The sequence below is a fragment of the Sorex fumeus genome, unplaced genomic scaffold (assembly GCF_029834395.1).
Source record: "Sorex fumeus unplaced genomic scaffold, SorFum_2.1 ptg000026l, whole genome shotgun sequence".
Taxonomy (NCBI): Eukaryota; Metazoa; Chordata; class Mammalia; order Eulipotyphla; family Soricidae; genus Sorex; species Sorex fumeus.
The window spans coordinates 14,881,273-14,907,001 of record NW_026606083.1 but is presented as its reverse complement, the minus strand read 5'-3'; the positions used below and the strand labels follow the sequence as shown (position 1 = coordinate 14,907,001).

The 25,729-nt window shown below is 46.1% G+C and overlaps 1 protein-coding gene across 4 annotated transcripts in view; it reads right to left on the bottom strand.

The window, feature by feature from the left end:
• The window catches only part of CACNB2 (calcium voltage-gated channel auxiliary subunit beta 2), a 342,926-nt gene extending 322,665 nt beyond the window's left edge, over positions 1-20,261 (bottom strand). For 2 of the 4 annotated variants that reach the window (XM_056114502.1, XM_056114507.1), the window contains exons 1-2: positions 19,183-19,233; positions 9,310-9,402 (exon numbers count right to left, since the gene is read on the bottom strand). In XM_056114502.1, coding sequence (XP_055970477.1) covers positions 9,310-9,402; positions 19,183-19,218 — 129 coding nt within the window. In that variant the 5' untranslated portion in view covers positions 19,219-19,233. Of the gene's footprint in view, positions 1-9,309; positions 9,403-19,182; positions 19,234-20,091 lie in introns of those variants that run through there. The other 2 variants (XM_056114501.1, XM_056114504.1) reach the window with 2 other exon arrangements.
• Between the last annotated feature and the right edge of the window lie 5,468 nt (positions 20,262-25,729).

The window sequence follows — 25,729 nt, the reverse complement described above, 5'->3', positions numbered from 1 at the left end:
GACCTTCACCTGATTGGGCACTAGGCAGTTATCTGCGGTTTGCAATCCTTTCATGTGTGGTGAGTTGGGATCACATCCAGAGGGGTTCAGTGCCCATACCTTGCTCTGGGCTCAGGAGAGAGTAGGAGGTGCCAGGGATTGAACCATGGTCAGCTGCCAGCAAGGCAGTCACCACCTTAACCCCATACTACCTTTTAGGCCTCTGTTTTCATCCTTCTCATTCCTGAGAACTATTGCTAGCCACAGAAGCGGGGGTTGAAAACCACTGATGGAGCTGTACATAACTGGGGGTAAATGTTGAGCAGATCTCCAGGAAATTTCTGCAGACTGGGAATCAGTCCACAGACCAGGTGGGAGAACATGCTGTAGATAATAAATCACATGATAAAGGAAATGAAAGTGTGCTCACAACTAAGGTATGGTTGAATGTATGAGCTCAGTCACAGAAAAATACAGAAAATTATTTCATGTTTCATATATATCACATTGAGACATATAGGGGAGATGCATCCTTTCATTTCTTTTTTTTTGTTCAAGCAAGAGAGTTTTTTTCTGTCTCTCTGATAAATACATTAATGTTGGGGGTGGGGATAATGGTCATAACTTTTGGAGTGTAAGTCTGACTTCATGTGTAACAGTTAACCTTTTTCACATTTTATGTGATGGTAATGACAACAGTCAGCATCAGTTATGGATTTGTGCCCTCCCCGACTTCAAAGGTTGAAGTTTTAATTCCCAGAACCTCAAACTGTGACTATATTTGGAGAAAGGGTCTTTATAGAGGTAATAAAATTAAACAGGTCATTAGCTGGGGCCTAATCCCACAGGACTGATGTTCTTGTATACAACGGAGAAAACACATGTGAAGACAGATGTCCACAGCCAAGAGGAGAAGAGAGAACAGAAGCTCTCTCACTGTCTCCAAAGGGACCAACTCTGCTCCACACTGAGCTCAGCCTTTTGGCATCCAGAACTGAGTCAATAAATGTCTGCAGGGCTGGAGAGATAGCACAGTGGGTAGAGCATTTGCCTTGCACATGGCCGACCCAGGTTTGATTTCCAGCATTCCATATGGTCCCCTGAGCACCGCCACAGTAACTCCTGAGTGCAGAGCCAGGAGTAACCCCTGTGCATCACCTGGTGTGACCCTAAATAAATAAATAAATAAATAAATGTCTGCAGCGTACATCACCCCACTTTGTTCCCTGGTGAACAGGGCTATGGCAAATAAACTCTGACCTATGGCTTGGTTTCTGTGTCTAAATTAAAGGTGCACATGTTTCCATTATGGGGAGTGATATATAGAATTTATGCATTTTCCAATTTTCAGACATAGCATCTGAACCAAAGGGAAGTCATCCCATCTTTCCAAAGGAATAATCCATCCACATGGAGCTACCCCTAGGTGACATGTCCATGAAGTTCTCTGAGCTGGAGAAAACATGACTTTCCAAGAAAGATTGATTGTGAGGTCATCCCGTCCAGACTCTGAGGCGAAATAGGCAATCAGGATAAAGGTTTCTTGTCAAAGTCTCATCAAGCTGTCCTGAACTTTTGCATTAGCAGCCGAAAAGGAAAAGAGGGCTTGAAGCCAGAATTTGTTTGCAAAGACCAAGGATCCAGGCAAGTATTACGAGGGATGTGGGTTCCAAAGCCTGGATAATTCCCCAAAACCTGATGACAGTTTTAGAGGGATGAAAAAGCTGACTGATGGTGGCAGAGGACAGAAGCAACCTGAAAAACTTTAGTACCATTTTCCCAGTGGTTCACCAATGTCAGACTTACAAAGACACCCTGCCCCCCCCCCCCCCCCCCCGCCACACACACACACATACCCTCACCCTCCTCCTCCTGTGAGTATCTTTCCTGGCCTTTTTCCTCCAACATGAGAACAAGCAGGTGGTGAAAGGAAGATGATTTTTTTTGTAAATAGTTAATTTTATTTTTTGAAAAAAAGGATAATGATCTTATCCTTCTTTAAGGGAGGGTTAGGAAGCTCAGTTCCTTTCTCCACCTTAGATCTTTCTAACAAACACATACATGCTTGGTTACAAATGAGGAATAATGATGAGATAAAACTGGAATTCCTTACTTGTTGAACTGAAACATAGCTTCTATGTGTGAGGCATGAGCCCAAATCTCAAAAGAAAGAAAGGCTTCTTCAGCTTCTTCAGCATCTGATAATCATCAGACAAGAAGATTTCCAGAAACAAATCAGTAGGGAGAGAAGTTGGAAATATTAACATCGATAAAAGACAGAATTGGGAAGAGAGAGCAGTTTCCTGATGAGACCAGACTACTAGTTTAGTCCCTATGCCTTTGAAGACTAAAACACATGAATAATTAATCTTAAGTGAAGTAACTGATCTTTATAGCAGGACTTCTAAAAGTTTCAGGCTCAACTGAGCCAGACTTTTTTACAAATTTAGTTGATTATTCAATCTCTATTTTATTAATCATGCTAATCACTCCATACTAGATCACTTGTCAACTTTTAATCCATTTAGTAGAACTAAATCACCTAAGACTACTAAGATTTTGCTTTGATCAGCCAAGTAAAAGATGAATAATAGTGGAACAAAATGGACACAGGTGGATAATATGATATATCTGAGAGTCTAAGAAACATCAGTCACTGAAGAAATAATTCTGAGCTCTTAAACAATCAGAATCCAGACAACAGGGAAGTTTCTTTCTCTTCTGTCTCTCAATAAACCTTTCTGTTTCTAAAACTAAATAAAAATAAAATAATTTATCATTTAACATACTATGTCTAAGGAGAAAGATGTATGAAAAACTAAAAATGTCTCAATCCACAAAATTATTTTAATAATCAACAAGCTAAATAATCAAATCAAGTGCAGATGGTAGGGATCCAAAATATATGAAAACAATCTGAGAATGAGGAGGATTTTACATGTAATCATGTTGTTGATCTCCTCCAAAAATTACATTCAAAAGAGACACTAAACCTAAATATACTTGGCCACAGAGATAGTACAGGGGTTCAAAGCTTTGGCCTTGCACCTCGCCATCCCAGCTCAACCCCCAGCACCACATATGATCCTCCAAATACCTCCAGGAGGGATTCCTGAGCTCAGAGTCAGAAGTAATCCCTAAGCATGCCAGGTGTGGAAAGGATGGAAAGAGGGAAGAAATTTATTGAAAGAGTCTAATGTTTTTATATTGATATATTTAAGAAGGGTGGGAACGATAGCATAGCGGGTAGGGCATTTGCCTTGCATGCAGCCAACATGGCCAACTCGAGTTCGATTCCTCTGCCCCTCTCGGAGAGCCCAGCAAGCTACCTAGAGTATCTCGCTCACACAGCAAAGCCTGGCAAGCTACCCGTGACTTATTCAATATGCCAAAAACACAGCAACAACAAGTCTCAGGATGGAGACGTTACTGGGCCTGCTTGAGTAAATCAATGAACAATGGGAGGACTGTGACCATGATATTTAAGAAAGGCTCTTGAGAGGACTGAGGATGATTCTGCCATTCACAAAATCTAAGTGAAAACCAAGTAAGAGAGAAAGACATTTACAGGAAGCCACAGTGACTATAAATCTACTGCATTATTATTTATAGTTGTGTTTGTGATGAATGCAGCATAACAAGGCAACAAACTAATATTTAAGGGCTGAAAGATTTATCCAACCTTAAACATATCAGTCTATGCAGGCCTGGAGTCTATAATCATTATCACAGTTTAATCTGTCTTTGCAAAACAAAACTAAAAAAATAGACTCTGCGTCTCTGTGATTAATCACTCACATTTAAAGCCAATCTGAGCTAATAAAAGGTCCAAAAAAGCAGCACCAAGAATATTGCGCTGGAAGAAGATGAAATTTGTTTAGAATACCATGTTCTGAAAGTGCCATGCAACCTTCTGTTAAATATTTGCTTAATTCCATTTTGTCATTCTGGTTTCTAATCTGGAAGCCTTTAGAAACTACAGAATTATTAACAGAACAACCACAACATATGCTGATGAGTAAAACCCTAGATCAGTGGTTAGGGTTCCTCTTGCAAAGAAGGGGAGCACCTGAGAATTCCAGGAAGAGCTGTTGATTCCAAAACTTCAACTTCCAAAGGACACCAGTCAGTCCAACACGGGGATGTATGAGGAGGACCTTCAGAGAAAGAGATTCTTGGCTCTATATACATGGGAGCACAAAGCAGAGCTCAGATGATGGTGAGGAAAAGCTACTATGCTGTGAATCATCAAAACCAAGCAAACTTGGGCTGCGGAGAATGTTCCAAAGGCTGAGGGCACGTTGGGGACACAGAGGGCCCAGGTTCGATTCCGGGTGAACCAGGTTGGGTATAGCCCGGGTGGCCCCAAAGCTGTATTCCCGGGATTGGCCCCCAGGCTCCCAAAACTTGACTTAGGAGTTCCCCGACCAGCACTACCAAAAAAAGCAAAAAGCTATCTGGAAGTCATCTTCTGAACAGTTGATGCTTATCTTAGGAACACTGCCAGGTGCATAAATGTAGCCAGGGAGAGCATGTCTTTAAGAAAATGTATGTGTGTGAGAGAGACAGAGAGAGAGAGACAGAGAGAGAGAAAACAGAAGAGGGGAGGGGAGAGGGAGAGGAAAGAAGGAAGAGGAAAAGGAGAGGGAGAGTAAAGAAGGAAGAAGATAAGGAGAGGGAGAAGGAAAGGAGAGGAAGGGAGAGAGTCAGAGACAGAGAGAGACAGAGAAATAGAAAGGGAGAGTGAGAGAGAGGGAGAGCGAGAGAGAGATTGAGAGAGAGAAAGAGCGAGAGGGGAGAGAGGGAGAGGGAGAGAGAGGGGAAGAGTGAGGGGGGAGAGAGGGAAAGGGAGAGACACACAGAGAGAAACAGAGAGAGAGAGAGAGAGAGAGAACTGAGCTGAATTAGCAGTAACTAACCCCCTTGGCCCCCCACCAGCGGCTTTAACTTTGATGACCAGGACTTATTTGCAGTTGTACATACTTTTCTCTGACCTTGGCAGTATCAAAGAATTTATACAGTGAGTGGCTCTTGCACAATCTCTTGAAAAGAACAGCACAAATGTTCTAGCCTTCAATGCCGAGCAGGCCTTGTTAATTCTCTCCACCTATTTTTTCTTCCAGTAAATTAATTGACTTGCTTAGATTCTGGAGCTAAAGCTTCGAGTCTGCTCCTTCCCTAACAACACATCTCAGGGATACCCCACCCCCTTCCTTCTGAGAAACTTAGAGGAAGGAGTTCAATAATAGCAGAAGGGAATGATCTTAATAGGCTCTAAATGTATACAAGGTCCTAAACGTAAAGGATCTTAAGAACTGGAGCTTTTCCAGATCCATAATTATGAGAAATGAAGTTTTCTTATTGATGTAGTCACTCACAGCAGACAGTCAGAGAGTACAGAGAGTTTACATCAGAAGCCATCCAAGCCTGCCTGGAAATCTTAATTATCTTAGTTAGAATCCCATGATAATCATCGTTCTATGCATTAAATAATATGGTGGACAAAAACAACTTGAATAACCTGTACTCAATCTAGTCAGGGTGCCTACAAGTCATGTTTAGCACTTTGTGCCTTTCTGTGGTAAAATTTAAGTGCTGGTCGTAAAGCAAAAGCCCCAAAGAACTGAAGAGGCAGCTCTCTAGCTTCTCACAAACAATGAGGTACTCATAGCTGCATCTCACAGGACCCCAATGCACAACACTGATCAACAGTCTCAACTCCCAAAAAACTCAAAGCACAGACCATCAGGGGATACCTTCCTAGTTAATTAGACAAAGAAAAGGACTTTCAGGACTGCTGTTACCTGGAGGAGGAAGGAAATGGTGACCAGTTGCCCGTCCTGGTCAGCTCGAGACACTGAGAGATAGCAACAGGCAAATGAAAATCCAGACACCGAATCCTAGACACTTTTTTAAAAGTTTTTGTTTTAATTAGTGGATCGGTAGCTTGCCGGGCTCTCCAAGAGGGGCAGAGGAATCGAACCTGGCTCAGCCAGGCCGGCCGTGCGCAAGGCAAATGCCCTACCACTGTGCTACCACACCAGTGCACGGCTAAAGCCTGGCAAGCTACCCGTGACGTATTCAATATGCCAAACAGAGTAACAATAAATCTCACAATGGAGATATTACTGGGTCCACTCAAGCAAATCGATGAACAATGGGAGGACAGTGCTATACAGTGCTATTAGTGGATGACCGTGAGGTACAGTTACAGGCTTACAAACTTTCATGCTTGCGTTTCAGTCACACACTGATCAAGTACTCATCCCTCCACCAGTGCCCATTTTCCAGCACCAATGGTCCCAGCATCTCTTCCACCACCCCACCCAATCCCCTCCACCCTACCCCACCTCTGTGGCAGGGCATTCCCTCTTGCTCTCTCTCTCTTTTTAGATGTTGTGGTTTGCAACAGAGGTATTAAGTGGACATCATGTTTGGCCTAGACATTTCTGATGGCAGAAGTCAGCGTGCACTGTGGTTGCTCTTTATGCCTTATACTTTTTAGTCTGGATGCCGAGGAAAAACATGCAGCCCTGTAGCTCGTCTCTGCTTCCCGTAAGGAGAAAAATAAAAAGGTAGGAGCCAGAGCAGTAGTACAGTGGGGAGGGCACTTGCTTTCCAGAAGGCTGACCTGTGTTTGATCGCCAGTGTCCCACATGGTCCCCTGAGCCTATCAGGAGTGATTCCCTCAGTGCAGAGCCAGGAGTAAGCCCAGAGCATCACTGGGTGTGGCCTCAAAACCAAAAAAAAGGTAGAAGAACGTTTTCTGTGGGTACCTGAAAAGCACCAATAGGAGTCTTACTGGGTGTTTTCCTTAGCCGAAAATTGAAACAGATTTGTAGCTGATTTCATGCATGGTCTTGGGTACGAGGGAGTGTGCGCACCTAACTAAGCAGGAAACTGGGGTCCATATGGAGGCCAGGGAAGTGAGCTATTTCTATGAGGGATATTCCCCTCCAATCCTCATCTCTACACTATAACTGACTCCAGTGATGGATTATGTGGAGGGCCAGAGGACTGGCATATTAATGAGACAGGACTGGCCAATCAGCAAAGGGAACCACAATCAAGATGAGCATCCTTTTATGACGACTACCCTAAAAATCTTCAGGTTCTCAGGCAAAAATTTATTCATAAGCAATGTTTCCTTATAACAGAAACTTGCATTAAAGAATAAATTCATTCATGTGTGAGGCTCTAACTAAATTTATTCTTTAATACAGAAGTTATTGAGCATCTTGGCATTCTGAGGAACCAGCATCAGCACTGCCCCAACCCAGCCACAGTGAGCACCGTGCTCCATGAAGAAACAAAGGCATCCTTGGTCCAGAGGAGCCAGACCATTGGGAGAGATGTCACATGATTATGTATGTTTTACATACACACACACACACACACACGCGCGCGCGCGCGAAATTGACATTAAGGAGTCTGCCAGCTCTGCTCAACATTTTCTATTGCATTGAGAGCACAGAATTTCACCAAAAAATCACAAAACACAAAGTCACCAAAAACAAAAAAGGAGGAGGAGGAGGAGGAGGGAGGAGGAGAAAGTTGTCATGAGGAAAAACAAATCCTAGTGAATTTCTATGCAACGTGGCCATCCCATGGGATGCTCTGAAAATTTCAAGCAGACAATAGATAGCCAAAGACAACTGGAAAATGGGGCCTGTCAATGCCATTTGTAGGGAGTGAAAACGGCAGTAGTAAGTGGAGTACTATTAATTTCTGATCACAGTACCTGGTTCTCCTGAAACTTACCACCCCCCTGATCCCAACATACTATTTCCACATTTCTGGTATTCCATGGGGCCTTATGAGGCTCCCTGCATTCTAAGAAGCTGATCTTGTTGTGCTTCAGGCCCTCCTGTGTCCAGTCCCTGAGCAGATGACTCAGAGCTGCGGATTCTAGCTCCATGGCTCAATCTCCTGCTCCCAGAGGCAGAATAAATATGGACACTTGAAATGAGAAAGGCCTGGGGTCACTTTCACTGAACTGACTCACCAAAGCCAAATGACTCTTTCCCCAGGCTCTGCACTCAGACTGGGCACCAGGGTGCCTGATTCCTGCCCACAGGAACGTCACCCTGATGTTCAACTTCATCCTTCCTGGAAGGTTCTCACCACGCAGCCACCGGATGCCTACCTGGGCCTCTCTTGGCCTCACCTTCCTTTTCCTTTCTAAAGTACTCTAAGTCTCAAGCTTCACACCTTAGCCAATTCTCTTTTCCTAACTTCCTGCAATTCCCTGTTGGCTTAGACCTGGACCCAGCCTTTTCCAGATGCCTGTCATACACCACACTTCTGGAGTGCTTCAAAGCTGTACTGGAAAGATGGGGAGGGGGCTGATACGGACAGCCAAGCACAACTCCCCCACTGCTGCTAACTCATCCTGGAGAAGAACCCGGGACAAGAGACTCAGAAAGCAGAGAGGGGCAGCGGCTCCCCCAAACAGAGCAGTGTGGGTGTCATTATTTGGGGGACTGAACTGCTGAGAACAAGAGATGATTGACAAGCGCACTAACTAATCATAAGCAATCCTCAGCCAGGATGCAGCTCCATTGCCTTCCCGCCCCATACAAGTGGTAAAGGCTTACCTGAATCTGATGAGATTTTATGCCATAAGATCTGATGAGATCTAGTGTGGGATGCCCCCACATCCCAAGTAGTAAACCTTGGGGGTCTGGCTGCCCTTAGCAATTAAGGTCCCTTTAGGAACACATGTTTTAGAGGAGATCCCGATACTCTTTCATGGCATGCGTCAACGGGGATAGCGATGACCTCTTGCAGCGCAGTTTAACGTAGTGTCAAAGACATCCTACCCGGTTTCATCTTAGGGACCTCAACACCAACAATTTCCTCTTCAACAATCCAAGCCATATGAGAAAAGAAGGAAACTCATGGGAAAACAGCATTTAGTGTCTCTATTTGACTGCTGGGATGCTCACCTACTCCCAGACAAAGCAAACATACTCACACAATCAAGAAACCCCCAACCCAAATTTATCATCATTTCTGCTGGCATTCACTCTATCTTCTAGGAAGAAATAAATCCTCCATAATGATTTTATACTTGCCTTTCCCCAAATAAATCCTCCATAATGATTTCACACTTGCTTTTCCACGCAAGGAAAGAGTATAATTGTTCTAGTCTCACTTTTAGTTCAAATATTTTAATTATAACATGAGATGACAATTTTCTCTTCAATTAAAAGGATGACGATACTAGATAAATCTTAAGCATGATACAGTTTAAAACCACCTTGAGGAAAAAAAAACCACTTCACGTCAACGGGCTCCTCTGAGCCATGCATGTAATGCTCTCCCTACCTGGCGAACGAAGCTGTTTGAGGTTGTGTCTGAAGAGGTGCTCCCATCTGAACCTTTGAATCTGTTCTTCTTTCTGGCTCCTTTTCCATATGACTGCAGAAAGAGGAAAGACAAAGGAGGTTATCGTTTGACCCTTTCACAAGAATTAGTTCTGGAAAACATCAAACAAAGAAAGCATGAGATAACATTGGACAGGCAGTATTAGGCAGTTACTCTAGGTAGAATCACACGGATCTATCTTGCATAGTGAGTTTATGGAGAGGATAGATTCCCCACTAACCCATGAATGAAAACAGTTTGCTACTATTAACATATCTGTGGTCAAAAGACAATAACTCATGAAAAGAGAACATTGAAAAATAAACTTGCGGGGTGAAGGACATAGTACAGGTGTAAAATCACTTGCATTTCAGGTGACAGCCCCCACCTCATCCCCAGCACTACAGATGGTCCCCTGAGCATCACCAGGAGTGATTCCAGAGCAGTGAGACAGGAGTAACTCCTGAACACCATCAAGTGTGGCCCCCAAACCAAAACCTCAAATATGTTCAAGTGCAAGTAATGAATACTTAAATTGGGGCAACAGCAGGACTGGGAGAGATGTATCAGAGATCAGAAAAACAACAAATCCATGCATAAAAAAATGCTGAGATGCTTCTTCGAGGGCCTCCTAGCAATGCTCAGTGGGAGCCAAAGGCATTTCCAGTGATGCTCAGTCAATTGGGCTGGATGGCCCAATGCTGGAAGCCACTAGGGCCATACCCAGCAGTGCTGGGGGAGGCCATGAGGTGCCAAGAATCAAACTTGGGGCCTCAAACATGCTAGGCATGTATTCCAGTCCTTCGAGCTACCCCCTGCTCCTTGAGTTATTGCTTCCTAGTGATGTTGAGCAACCCCTTTTTACGTCTTTCCATGCTTAAATCTGGAATCCCATAGTTGCTCCTCTGATAGAGTGGTGCTTGGAAGAATGGCATAGGATGGCCAGAGAACACTCTGCAACATGAATCCTGATTGCCTTTAAATCGACAGACATGTCCATCTCACTGGGATCTGAACGAAGCTTGGTGCCAATAGTTCACATCAGCGTATGCATACAGAGATTGTATTGTAAGATGGCTAAATTAGTACCCAGTTGGGAGTGAATTACAGGAAATTAAAATTCTTTGTAAAATTTGCTGGACCCCTTCGAATAATGTTTAAGGCCCTAAACTTTTAGACAACTCACTGACTTTGCTGAAGCTAAAATAGTATTGTGGTATAGTCATTAAGCATTTACAAACAAGATATTAAAAGACAATGGATATCAATAATAGGATTGGACCAAGTACAAACACTCTCAAAATTGCCTCTTCAGGATATCTACAACAAGAAGAGCTGGATGTATAGCAATTTATTGAATTCTAGGCAATGACAAAGTTGAAACAGTAGAGAAAAAATATGTAAGCAAAAACTATTCCAACACTGTGTTTTACAGTTAAACATTCTGAGACTGGAACTTCACTAACAGAAAAGAATTAGAGTGTTTTAGGAATATCTGGGGCTGGGGCAACAGTATGGTGGTATGGTGTGTGGGTATCTTGCCTTGCACATGGTCAACCTCGGTTTGATCCTGGTACCCCGTAATAGTCCCCCAAATTTACCAGGAATGATCCCTGAGTATAGAACCAGGAGTGAGTGAACCCTGAGCACAGCAAGGTGTTGCCCCAAAACAAATCAGGAAAATCCAAAACAAACAATCCCCCAAAATAAACCAAGGAGATCCATGTGGACCTGGCAGAGCTGTTCTGATTAGTAAATAAAATAATGTCTTTACAGTATTTCATACAAGACCTCGCAAATGGTAAGGACACAAAATAATAAAAAGTGCTAGGCAGATGAAGGGTAAAAGGAGAGGGCAGGAGAAGTGGGCTGACTGGAGAGTGTTTAGAAGCCTTAGACTCACAGAACTTGATTATTCTCAGAAGTTCATTCGAATTTACAAGAGAAACTTTTCTTAAAAAATGATCACATATGGGTTTCGAAAATGCCACTTGGATCTACCTATTTATCTATTCATAAAGTTCTTTTTTTTTTTACAAAATTGGAAATATCTGATTAACCATATCATACATAGCACTTAGGCAAGCTGAAATTATTGCAAACATTTGTGTTATGAGCAATTTAGAAGAATCCGCAATCAGTGAGAGGGTGGTATAATCTGAAAGCAAAAATTTTTCTGAAATATGTTTGCTCTCGTCCAAGTGTCTCAGGGATTTATATAATACAAATGTGTTTCCATGGCATTTAATTAACTCTCAGCTTCATAAAAGGGAAGATAATCTAGGCTGGGCTTTCCTAATGTACCCTACAAGGTTCTACTCACTTCACAGCTTATTCTTTTTACTTATGTAAACATTATCCAGCAAATTGTTGAAAAATAACATTCTTTCAACAGCGGTCTTCCTTTCCCAATTATTATGTAAAGGTCTAGAGAGATGTGCTCTTCCACAGCTTAAGAAAATGAAATGAAAGGATGAACATTTCTTTAAAAATAAAGAAAAAAGGCTATATTTCATACGGGAACACAAATTTCCATGAAGCCACTGGGATGTATCAATTATCTTTGAGAACAAAAGCAAAAACAGAGGCTCAGCCCCTGGAACAGAGTGCGATCTTCCAGTACCATTTTGAAGTGGGTAGAAAGAGCATCTTTGAGGCACGGTCACTGTCCCTTGTCTGAAGTTCTTAATGAGAATTGGGTTTTAGAGTCCAACTGCTTTGGGGGTTTCAACTTCTCCCCAGATGCTCGCAAAGCACCCCCCTACCACCCTCCCCGCCAGGCCCTATGAGAGCCCAGATTTAAGACATTCAGTCCCTGGGGAAGTGGCAGCTCTCTGCAAGAGATTAAACATGCTTTTAAAATAAAAGTCACATTAATTGCTGCAGGCCCTGGAGAAGACTGCCCATAAACATTATTTCAGGTGCTCCTGCTGCACATAAACCTGGTACCATGCCGTGTTTGAAATAGTATCAAGTCCAACTGCGCTACGGCAGTTTGCACAACCATCACATCAGTGGCGGAGCCAGAGAGACAGGAGGGGGTGAAGGCGTGTGAGATGTATGCGCCAGGCCCTGGTGTCAGCCTCAGCACCACCTGGTCCCCTGAGCATCACTGCGTGTGGACTTGGAGGCCCAGCACTGTAGGCGGCAGGAGGACTCCCGCATCCCCAGGCCCCCACGTTCAACCACTGGCCTGGATGGCCTAGAACTGCTGGGAGGGCCAGGAGAGAAAGCACTGCCTGGCAGAGGAAGGAAGTCAGAGGCTGGGGAGGTAGAGCAGCGGTTAGGGCACAGGCCTCACACTCACCCAGCCGGGGTTCACCGCAGGTCCTCTGGGCACAGCTGCAGGTAGTCCTGGAGATCCCCTCATCCTTTGGCCAGCGTTAAACCACTGACCTGGTTGCCTGAATCTAGGGGTAACCCTGGCACCCTTGAACACTGGGGGTCCCCCTCTTCCCAAAAATCAAAATAGGAAAAAATCGCCAGTTCAAGTGATGGCTCAAATGGCTGGAGCAGAAACTTTGCATGTGGAGATGTCACATTTGATCCTTGGCACCCCCTGGTCCCCTGAATATTGATTGCTGGGTCCCCTGAACACTATTTGGGAGCACCCTCCCCCCAATGACCAGCCTGTGTTCACTGATTCATATACAGAAGGTGATAGCTTTGAGAATAATTGTTCTTCAGTTAAATTTATGAGAGGTAATTTATTCAAAGCATTAACTTGTTCTTCCCTGAACAGTATTACAGCAAATTCCTACTTGTTTTCTATCCCATTCAAGAAAAGCCCCCACAAGATATATGCTAATTGCACCTCCATTCTGCTATTTTGCTCATTTTAAGCATAATTTATTCCCATTCGTTAAAAAATTTAATAGTAGGGTCCTCAATAATGACTTGTTTACAAGTACAATGCTCAGTAGTGACATTTCTTTATCACAGCATGCAGGACCAAAGAAAACAATGAAAATGCTATTTGGAAAGTAAATAGTCCACTTTCATATACTTAAAAAAATCAGTGAAAATTTACACTGCTGATACAAAATGAAGTCCTCTTCCATCCCATGAATATTTAAAATTAAGGCCCTCTTACTGGAATAGTGTTTTTCTTTGTTTTGTTTTCTTTTGCTTTAGTCTCTAAATCCTTGAAAACAAGGACTAGAGCTCTTCATCAGACGAAATTGAAAAAAAAAAAATCAAAGGCCAAACCAACCCAAAATGGAAAGAGAAGAAAGATTAAGTGTTCAAATATTTTCTTGACTAAATATGGACAAGTATCGTTTTCTTAATTTGCTACTGTAAATGCAGCTAATTGTATGAACAAAGGCTTTTCTAAATATTTTTTAACCTCATTAAATATATGAACAAATGAAACAGTTAATCAAAGTTATCCCAGTTCAGGGAGAGAAATAAGGAGTTGGCCAGAGAGCCAAGTATAACCCAGAATACCCTCTGAGACTCAAGCCAGCCCTGAGTCCTCCCCAGAACTCAACCTGAATTCACGCAATTTGCCTCATTGCCTATCAATCACAAGGAGTTTAATAAAAGCCGGTGATGCCAAAGAAAGAACTGAAAAGACAAGAGTGCAATTAAATCCCTTTCCTTCTCCTAAAACATCAACCAAGCTAAGTCAGATTTCTAACACCAGAAGCAACGTTGAAGAAATATCCACAAATATGAAGGTGGCTGATGAAAAAGACAACGGGTTAGACTTCAAAGTGTTATTATCAGTTTCTCTGAGTGAACTGTCTCCTTTGATTACTGAATCACCTAACATTGGATTAGTCTTAAAAGCAGCCTGCATGCACATTTCCACAGTAACTGAAACAGAATTTCTATATGACTGAAGTCGACAGCAGAAGTGGATTCTAGAAGATTCCAGTGCAGCCAGTCACAGCAGCCCCTGGGGAGAGCCTTACAGACGTCCCTTCTGAAGTTGATGGAGAGGATGATAATTCTCCTACCTAAAAATTCTTCCCTATGAGCATAATGCTGATGCCAGAAATTCATTTTCAACCTTCTTCACACACACACACACACACACACACACACACACACACACACACACACATATATATATATACCCTTAAACTTGGGCTTTCCTTTTCCATGAGTCCAAAATAAATGAAGTCACCAGGATCCATGGAGTAATACAACATGAATATCATTTACTAATAGTTTAGGGTGAAGGTTGGCTGGTCCTTCACTAGGACAAAACAAAAATTCATCCCTAAGAAACGAAGAAGTGAATCCTTTTCTATAGGGTTCAGTTTATAGAAAAGCAAAAAAGCAATAAAAAGGAAGTAGAGCATGGATAAAGCTCTTTTATGGGGGCGCAGGGGGGTTGAGGAAAGGTGAAAGGGATAGAGCAGCCTAGTTGAAAGGGGGAAGGGTCAGAGGGCAGGAAATCACTTCCGTCAAGATTTGCCTTCCTTTCAATCCACCTCTAGGCAGGCTTGGAAAGACCCTAAGACAGATCCCTGACTTGAATAGGGAGCAAAATTGATTCTAACTCCCTGTAAGGCATTTGCCTTGCAGGCAGCCAGCCCGGTGGAGCCAGATTCGATTCCTCCGCCCCTCTCGGAGAGCCCAGCAAGCTACCGAGAGTATCTCACCCGCATGGCAAAGCTTGGCAAGCTACCCATGACGTATTTGATATGCCAAACACAGTAACAACAAGTCTCACAATGGAGACATTACTGGGCCCACTAGAGCAAACTGATGAACACCGGGAGGACAGTGCTATATGCTACAGTAATTGTAAAAATAAGTATATTTCACATACTAGCTGTAGAATATTGACACATTTCCCAGTCACAAATTTAAACTGTGCCGTCACCACTCCGACACACACTCCCCAGGTTAATACATTTTGCTCAGCTTTTGTTGAAAGGAGCAGCTCTTCAGCCCGAATATTTCAAAAAGAATTAAATGTGGCAAAGAAATGGAGTATTTCCATACAAAAGAAAAATGGAACATGAACCACAAGATTGACCAGATCTCAAATCCCTGCTCTAGTAAGATATCAGATTTCTGCATTTCATATCATACTCAGAAATTCTGATTGACATCTTTTTTCAACGTTCCCATGCCACCCCAGGACAAAAATACCATTATAGAGGAAAGCCAGGAGTGAAGGCTTTTTAGCAAGACACTAAAACCAGAAGACCTAATAGATTCAGGACCCTACTGTCTGAAGCCTGAAGACAAAATGATACCTCCGAGCTAAGAATGTTTCTGGAAAATGGCACTGCATGGGGTCAGGGAGGTGGGCTGGGGAGAGGGTAGCTGTCTATTTGAAAGCTCTTAGCTCCAGAGACTCAGGCAGCTGCGGTTACCAGGCTGTAGGACTACATGCTAGGAAAGCATCTGGCAAACTCAGCCCGGGTAGAACTGGCTGAATCCTGTTGCTAGGCGCAAAACAAACAAGCACAGGGTTGTGGTCTGTTCCTTTCAGGTGTGAATGAAGGTGCCTGCGCTAATCCCACCAGGAGGCTGAGTTCATTGATCCTCTTCCAGTTCCCCCAGGAACCAGGCTCTTCTCCCTTTTGCTACCTCCAGTCTTCACTCTTCATTGGACATCTGGTCCACTCCCTAGAGGACAGCTAGTGCTACACTTTAGAACCAAGCTCTCCGAGAAAAAGAGAAGCCACAGAAGTAGTGGGAAGTTTCTAGTAGTCACATTCAAGGGCCAAAAGGCAACAGGTGGAGCGGGCTGAAAGCATGTGCTGTAGGTGACTGAATAGATTAGAAATATCCCTGCAACCTGCAGTCATATTGATTATTCAGATGCCTTGCAGCCCTTACTTCCTACCAAGTCTCTAGGGAATATTTGGGGCAATATTCCACGTCAGACAAACTGCTTTTCAAGTGTTCAGAAGTCACCTGTGGTTCACTGACTAACTGGTAGCAGAGATGCAGACTGGAACTTTGGATGGAGAGTCCTCAATAAGCACCTGAGTTAGGAATGAGCTGTGTCCAGGTTTGCACCAAAACTATTCAACGGGCAACTTAAAGCAGAGATTTCGAGAACTTCAGCTCGGTCGCCACTCATCTCAGGTGATATATATATATATATATATATATATATGTATATATATATACGTATATATATATATTTATATATATTATGACTGTGCTGGAGGGGAGTAGTCAGAATAAATAAGGATGCCCTATCTCTGGGCAGCATTAAATGATATCAAACAGGAAAATGGGCTGCGAGCTCATATGCCTCATTCGAACAGAACTTGCAAGGCAAAGCTGGCGTGAAACAGAAAAGGCTCCTAAAAGCCACGGCAGCTCAGAAGTATCATTTGCAAATGAAAATCCATTTCTAAGTAGAATGCTTGATATTGGACCCACAGGAAAAGGGGGTCTCCTGAGGCAGCATCTTTTCTTGGCTGCTGCCTCCTCTGCCCAGAGAGATGAAACTGAGGTCTCTGCCAAGTCTTCACAGCCCTGTGATGCCATGATTTATTAGCCATAAAGTAAACAAAGCAATGTTTCCCTCAAATAAATGGATGGAAGAGGAACAGGATTCAAGGAAAATTACTTTCATTTTTGGAAGGTAGAAAAAGCAAAGAGATAAAATAGTGAGGGAGCTGAATCTTCCTTTTTTTTTCCCACCCCTACCTGTTTAAAATGACTATTGTTCCTCTTCTCCTCCCTGATTAATCTAAGTAGCCACTTGTCAGCTTCGGTGGCCTGAGTCTCTGAAATGTCTTCAGCAGGGACCTGCCATTGGCATTAGCTTTTCTCTCTCTTGGGCTGAGTTCTTTCTACTACTTCCCACAAAGCTGTTCTGTTGATTTCCCTCCTGCCAGCACCACCTTCATACCCCTGGACTTCCAAGCTGTCTTCAGAGCATTCGCAAAGGGAATCTGCTTCATGAGCTCGTTAGTGGTTCCTTTGTGGACCCCAGAGTCTGGTTCAGTTGTTCAATGCACAACAGGTTCTGAAACTACCAAGATCTGGCCACAAATGACCCCATTAAGTCCTGCAGCTCTTCCTAGGTCCAATCTGAACCTTTCTACCCTCACTTCAAACCGGAAATTATAAATGTCAGCTCTTAAGACTTCTGTGTCTTTGCTTCCTGTGCTGTTCCCTATAATCACCCTGAAAAATCCTTTTTTGAAATCTGACCCATCCTTCAGTTAGCTTCCCAGAGGCCATCTCTTCCATGAAGTCCTTACAGATTACGCCAAATAGAATAGCTGTGATCTTTATATCACTGCCGCCATAAAAGATGCATGGGATAGCTCTCAGAGTCCCATGCCACGCAAAAATTTTTGTCATATTTTTGTCACACTTGGAGCTACTGAAATGTAAGTTCTTTGTGGGGAAAAACTGTGTCTTGTCACATCTGAATCATTTCCACAAGTCAGCTGCACCATAAATGTTTGCTGTCCTATGTACAACTCTACAAATCACTAAGCAAATGAGTCTCTCTTATCTGAATGCAGGCATGCTACTGATCCTAACTTTGATCTCCAGAAACACTGGGACTCTATTTTTACTCTAGGAATTAAAAAACATTTTTTATACAAATAAAAGTCCAAAAAAGATCAAAGAAGGGGGGCAGGGGAATCTAAAAGTTCTTTCCTTTACCAATATTCAAGACCTTTCTCCTGGACTCAACCAAAGTCTCTGAGTACTGCCTTGCCTCTCATTTTCTCTCATCTAACGTGCTAAGCATTGAGATAAAATCAGGAGTCAGGAGCAAATGTGACATGCGTGGGTCAGAATTCAGGTCCTCATGGGGAGTCTAGGAATTAGTGACAAACCTCTGTGCGGTCCCAAACAGCTCCAAACAGGCTAAAACAGAGCTGGCCTGCCTCTCCGAAGGAGAGACACATTTCTGATTATATAAATGCCCCATCTCCCTTCATGGTAAGCCACAGCGAACCGCTCCGTGAATGTGTTTATATCCCAGAGTTAAGAGAAAGTGCAAGAAAAAGATCCACTATTCTGCCACTGGAACAGTGCTTATTATCAAGCTCCAAATTGCCACCACCTGTCAAAAGCTGCCCAGCGACGGGCAGTCTGTAACCTTTCAGGCCGCCTTGCACCCCTGTCCTTATCTCTCGAGTGAATAATGTGCGCGAGGCTCCCCGCGCTCCCCAGATAGAACCCTACCACCGCCTATCACTTGCCGAGTGTGGGCTTGAGAGGAACCAGCCAGTGTCACTCTGAGGAGAGAGGCACAGTCTCCCATGCGACAGCCAGAATGTAACCCCAACCTCTTCACCTCCCTCCCCCAGGCAGCCCACAGCTAGGAGGAGTCTTCAGTCACTTCCCCCGCGAGAAGAAAAGTCGAGAGACAGAACGGTGGGGAACCGGGGGTGTGTGTGATCCGCCCCTGTACCTGCCAGGGGTGACGTAAGGAGGCACCTTGGCACGGCCCCACGCCCACACCTGACACGTCCCGTTTCACCTCCCGCAGCACCTAGGGACTCTTCCAAAAAAAAGGGGGAAAACCCACCCGAAGACTTATCCAAGGGGAAGAGGAGAAGGTCTTGGAGCTCTGGGAAGTGGCTAATGTTTCAGGGTGGAAAAATAAAAACTTTGGCCGGCCCCAGCTGGCTCTCGGAGAGGTGTGTGCAAGAGGGTCCCTGCGAAGCTTGGTCAGCGCCCTGGGGGGACTTGAGCGGCCAGGTGCGGCCGCCCCCGCCCCCCCCCCCCGAGATCGCGGACCCCTGTGTGTGTGCGTGTGTGCGCGCGCGCGTGTGTGCGTGTGCGTGTGTGTGTGTGCGTGTGCATGTGGGTGTGCGTGTGTAGGGGGGGACAGGCCGCCCCCACCCAGCCCGCGCCCTCGCCCCCGCCCCGCAGACTCACGATCCGCAGCAGGTCCAGTCCACTCGCGGGGTTCATGGCGCCCCATGCGCCTCTCCCGGGCCGGGGCGCGGAGGGACCCGCCTGGAGATCCCCGGGAGGGGGTCTCCCCCGTCCCTCCCCCCTCTTAGTGCCAGTCCCCCACCCGCGGCTCTTTTCGGAAGCCCAGGAAAAAATGGAAGCGGGGGAAGTGTCCGGGAAAGGCGAAAGGGGGCAGGGTCGTCCAGGCCAGGAGGGGCGCGGGGAGGAGGAGACCCGGGTAAGGCTGGGGGGAGCGGACACCCGGGCAGGGTGATGGGGGGAGGGGTACCGGGCAGGGCAGCGGAGCGGGGGCTGGGGGGACACGGACAGGGCAGTGGGGGAAACACCCAGGCAGGGCAATGGCAGTGGGGGGGGCTCCCGGACAGGGTAGTGGGGGGGTGGGACACCCAGGCAGGGCAGTGGGGGGCGGGGACCCGGACAGGGCAGTGGCGATTGGGGGGACACCTAGGCAGGGCAGTGGAGGGGGGTTCACCCAGTCAGGGCAGTGGCGGGGAGGGGGGTTGGGCACCGGGACAGTGGGTAGTGAGGAGGAACCGGACAGGGCAGTGGGGGGTGGAGTGGGGAGGGAAGGAACCCAGGGCGGGGTAGGGGGGGATGGTGGTGGGTAAGGGGGACTTCGCGCAGGGGGGCGGCAGCAGGAGACCCGGACTGGGCAGTGGGCGGTGGGGAGGGAAGGAGCCCGGGGCAGGGTGGGGAGGTACCCGGGGAGACCCGGGCAGGGCAGTGGGGTGGACGGGGAGACCGGGGCAGGGTACGGGTGCGGGGAGGGGGAGAGCCGGCGGGCCGGGCAGGGGAGCGGGAAGCGAGAGCCGGCGGGGCGGGCGCGGGGGGCCGGGGCTCCCGCGGCGGGGTGGGCGCGGCCGCGTGTACCTGTGCGTTGGCGCCGAGCGGCCCGGCGGGCGCCGCGTTGTCCAGCGCGTCCATGGCGCTGTCGTGCGCCGCGGCGGCGGGGGGAGGCGACTTGGCCGCGGCGCTCCGGACCATCGGGGAGAGGCGGCGGCGGGGCCGCGCGGGCCCAGGGCGCGGGCCGGGGCGGGCCGGGGCGCGGGCAGCGCGGGCCGAGCGCGGCGCCCGGAGGGAGGGCGCAGGGGGCGGCGCGTCGCCGGCGAGAGTGACGGGGACGGGGGACGGGAGGGGACGCGGCCCCCGCGCGCCGCCGCCGCCGTCGCCGCCGCCGGAAAAGTTGCCCGCGGGAGGCGCGTCGCCCTGGCACGCGCCCTGGAAAGTTTTCAAAGCCGCGACGGCGGGGCCGGGGCGGTCCCCAGCGCCCCCCACTCCCCCGCCCGCCCGCCGCCCCGCGCCCCGCGCCCCGAGACGCGCGCACCCCGGGAACGTCCGAGAAACGCCTCGCGCGTCGCGGGGCCAAGTGGATCGCGTCCAGACCCGAGTCCTCAGTTTTTCCTCGCGGGCTTCTGTTTTGTCTTCCACTTGGCAAAACGAGCCGCGGCTCGTCGCCGAAGCGCGCCTTTCCACCGCCCCCCCCCCCCACCCCACCCGGGACTGCTGGTCCGCGGACCCCGTTTTGGACACAGTGAGCCTCTTCCCTTGAGAGTCTGGACTCCCAAGAAGAGTAAACCCAGACACTTCTCCCCAGCCGTTTCTCTAGGTGGGTGCTGCTATTTCACCCACTTTTTACTACCGTGAACTCTCCCTAGAACCAAGGGCGCTTTCGAGGCATCGGATTCTTTGCTACCAATAGAGGATACACATTTTTGCTGGAATTTTACAGAACCGTACACTGCCCGTCTTATTTGACCCTTATAAATTATTATGGGGGTGGGGGGCACAGTACTTGTTCTTCTAAAAGATAAGCTTGGGCATTTTTAAATGCTATTATTATTATCATTATTATTATTATTATTAAATAATATCATTGTTGTCTTATTGTCTAGTTCTCACTCTCAGAGAGCCAGGCAGGCTACCGAGAGTATCCTGCCCGCATATATGCCTGACTGGGAACATCTGTAAAGGTGATTAGAGACTGCCCCAAAAGCTTCCATCCCTCTGGGAGAGCCCGGCAAGCTACCTAGAGTATCCCACCCTCATGGCAGAGCCTGGCAAGCTACCTGTGGTATACTCGATATTCCAAAAACAGTAACAATGATGATCCTCATTCCCCTGACCCTGAAAGAGCCCCCAATGTGCCATCCGGCTGCACTAGCACGTGACAGGGATGAATGGAGACGTTACTGGCACCCGCTCAAGCAAATGGATGAAAGGACCACACCCAGAGGTGCCAAAGAACAGGAGCAGGGGTGTTCTTGGTTGGTGCCATGTGATGCTGGGGATGGAACTCAAAGCCTTTCACAGGCTATATATGTCACCTGAGCTATCTCCCAGGTCCTTAAACTCAGGTAATTCAGACCTAGCTATTAGACACTGGTTGGTATAAGACCCAAAGAATAGCCTCGTGTAATTAAGTCTTCCACATGTCCCAAGTGTCATAGATGTTCCTGGTCATTGCTGTAAAAATGGCATCTTCATTCTAATTATGCTGAATGTCAAATAAAAGCACAGAAGTCTGGTTTTTCAACACCAACAATCAAACGACTTTGGCAAAAACGGCACAATGGGAAACCAAGAGGCTGTGGGTGATGTGCAGGAGAAAGTTGGAATAATGTGGGGTGGGGGAGTCACAGTCTACTTGTCACTGTGACTGGGAGACTCTCCAAACAAGATTTGTAAAAGATTTGTTATTTCTAACAATGCACAGTGTTTTTGTCTGTGCATTGTGCATTTTGTCTAAAATGCAATTGCAGACATCTAAAACACTATGCTATCACTAAACAACGGGGTGATAGTGATAGTGATAGCACAGTGTTTTAGATGTCTGCAAGCCTGTATGTCAGTACACATGTATGTGTGCATGTGTGTGTGAGTGGAAAAGATACCGTACTGCAAACTTTGGGGTCATAGTCAATTTTAACTTCTTGATCTGCCCAGTTTCACTGTTCATCCCAAGGAACTTTGTGTTTCCTTCAGAGTTTGAAATCATAGAAGCCCAGTTATAGATGAGTCATAAGATGAGTGTGGGTGGGACTACACACAGACAGGAGAACACACTCAGAATCTTCTTCCCATCTTCTTTCTCCAAGGATATCAAGCTTCTGCCGCTTGCCACTGAGTGGTCACAAACCACAAAGACCTGAAATCTTGGCATTGACCGTGGAGTTAGTAATCACTGAGAAGCCAATCAACTTTATATGGTTTAAAAAATGCCAAGTTTGAGGAAACTTGGTTTCTCCTGACGTCAATATCTTTTCTTGCATTATACCTAATTCTGTGTGTGCTCACTTATAATTATCACCGGGGAAGCAGAAATGAGCTTAGATCAGATTTTTTTAAAAGAGGATCAAAGCAACCTTGAATATCATTTCACTATTTCCTAGATGGATAGCCATAGGGCCAGAATGTTTGAGTTCAACATTCAAGGGTGATAAATAAATAAAGGCCCTCCCATTGATCATCGATTTGCTCGAGCGGGCCCAGTAACATCTCCATTGGAGACTTTGTTGTTACTGTGTCTGGCATATTGAATACGTCATGGGGAGCTTGCCAGGCTCTGCTGTGTGGGCGAGATACTCTCGGTAGCTTGCCGGGCTCTCTGAGAGGGGCGGAGGAATCGAACTCGGGTCGGCCATGTTGGCTGCGTGCAAGGCAGACGCCCTACCCACTGTGCTATCAAGGGTGATATAGCTTTATATTCATTTTAGATCATTAATGATATTGAGCTCTTGTTTTGTTTGTTTCAAACAGGGGTCCTTTTTGGCAATGACTGAATGACTTATGCAGTATTCCCAATCGTGAAACATGGTGCCTGACACTTCGATGGAACCAGAGAATACCTCTTGCATAAATGCATGCATGCATTCATCCACAGTCTGTGCTTTAGGACTTAGCATACCTTTCCAGTTTTAAATTAAGACATTAGGCCAGACTATAAAGATGCTGAATACCCTGAACAAACACCATGATCTCTTAGCACCTGTATTGCAAAACATAATTCATAAAAGTAAAAGGAGAGAGAGAGCAAGAAGGAAAGTGCGTCCTACAGAGGAATGTTGGGGGTAGGGGTTGGGGAGGGGTGGGGAATAGTGGTGGGGAAACGGGACATTGGTGGTGGGAAATGTACACTGGTGGAGGGATGGGTGCTGGATCATTGTATGACTGAAATTACTTATGAACAGCTTTGTAATCGTCTATGTCATGGATATCCAATTAAATTAAAAAATTTTTTTTAAAAAATGTGGAATTCATGCCCAATTCAATCAGCTTAATCAATAGCTGAATAAATAGCTGTACTCCTACATTAAAAAAAAAGACACTGGGTCAGAGAGATAGCTCAATGGGCTGAGTGCATACTTAGTATTCAGAAGGCCTGGGTTCAATCCCAGGCAGTAGCTCATGATCCTTAAGCACCACAGGGAGTGACTCCCAAACACAAAGCCAAACACTGCCAGATATGGCCCAGCCTCCCCTACCTTAAAAAAAATTAAATAGCACAGCGGTAGGGCGTTCGCCTTGCACGCAGCCAACATGGCCGACCCGAGTTCGATTCCTCCGCCCCTCTCGGAGAGCCCGGCCAGCTACCGAGAGTATCTCGCCCGCATGGCAGAGCCTGGAAAGCTCCCCGTGACGTATTCGATATGACAAACACAGTAACAACAAAGTCTCCAATGGAGACGTTACTGGGCCCGCTCGAGCAAATCGACGAACAACGGGAGGGCCTTTACCTTTACCTTTACCTCATGCTAACATTAAAAGACATTTGCCCAACCTTGATAAAAGTTATGCGAAGAGCCTGGAAAATACCCCAAGCAGCAGTACACATGGTTAGCATATTTGAGGACCTGTGTTTGGTCTCTAGTACAGCTCCTTCACACCTGCACTTCCCATCCCCAAACACCTTTACTCTGGGTCCTTAGTAATTCCAACCTTAGCACAGCCAGAAACAACCCCTGTGAATATGAAAATACAGTTAAAGAAGCAGTGGGTACCAGTGAGGGGAGACATTTGAATGCAGATGACTAATTTGAGCTCTACGAAAGTTTTGGTGTATTCAATAATCCTAGCCCCTGTGATGGAGAGGTATCTTCTGGACATAACTAATTCTCTGAAATGAGAACAGGGACTAAAAAATCACTGACCAAAGGAACCATCTCAGAGACGTGGGTGTTTTATTTCCGTGTAAGTGGAAGAAACTGACACGTTTTCTCTCCTTTCTTGCCTGCAGATTGGCGAATCTGTTTAAGACATGGAATATAGGTTCTCTGGGACATGATGGATGCTATGCTTCTTATTCAGTAAACTATTTTTTACCAGTTCTATGTCTCTTTCACAATACCTGAATAGCCTTTACGGAGCTGGAGCAATAGTACAGCAGGTAGGGTGCTTGCCTTGAATGTGGCCAACCCATGTTCTAAACCTGTTACCACATATGGTCCCCTAAGCAGAGACCCCTCAGGAATGCAGAGCCAGAAGTAAGCCCTGACACCACTGGTGTGTCCCAAAAAGGTAAAGGTAAGGTAAAGGCCCTCCCGTTGATCGTCGATTTGCTCGAGCGGGCCCAGTAACGTCTCCATTGGAGACTTTGTTGTTACTGTGTTTGGCATATTGAATACGTCACGGGGAGCTTGCCAGGCTCTGCCGTGCGGGCGAGATACTCTCGGTAGCTTGCCGGGCTCTCTGAGAGGGGCGGAGGAATCGAACTCGGGTCGGCCAGCTTGGCCACTTGTAAGGTGAATGCCCTACCGCTGTGCTATCGCTCCAGCCCATAACCCTAGTCTTTCCATATGGCTGCAACTAAAACTCAAGTGGTCAGGGAAAGTTTAACTTTATTTCCAAAGAAAAGTCTTCGAAAACATAACAAGAATACCTTAGTCCTTAGAATTATCCAGTATTCAGAGCTCTTGAGTGTCTAATAATATATAACCCTTTTAGTTATAAGGCAATCATTATTTGATTTATTTCTTGTCCCATCCTCATTATAACAATTGGTACTTTTGCTCATGTACAAGGTCACGGAAATCGTGCTCAGGATTTATACACATCACCTCACCTCAAAACAGATATTACCATTCCCTGTGTCAGGGGAAGTCGCGTTATCTTTACAGATAGGCCCTAAATGTTTCATGGATCAGAGCACAAGAAACATGTTCCTTTGATAGTGGGGCATCTGCTCAATATCAGAAGTAGCTCACATTTAGGAACCAAGTCAAAAGTAACCATCTGCATGTTCCAAGTGTGACTCCTGATGCCATGAAATCTGGATTGGTCTGAAAAAAGAGAAGGAAGAGTGGAAGTTCTGTACAGGGAGCTGGTGCAGCCTGCACTTTTTGACTGGAAGTGGTTTTGTCCTCTCTTTCACTCACAGCATATTAGATCAACTCTATCATGTGAAAACTTGCCCATGGGGGAAAAAGACTCTAATCCTGTGCCTTATGGAGAAAGGAGAGAGCAACACAAACCTGGTTCAGAAAGCTGACGATGGTGGGACTGACTTAAGTTA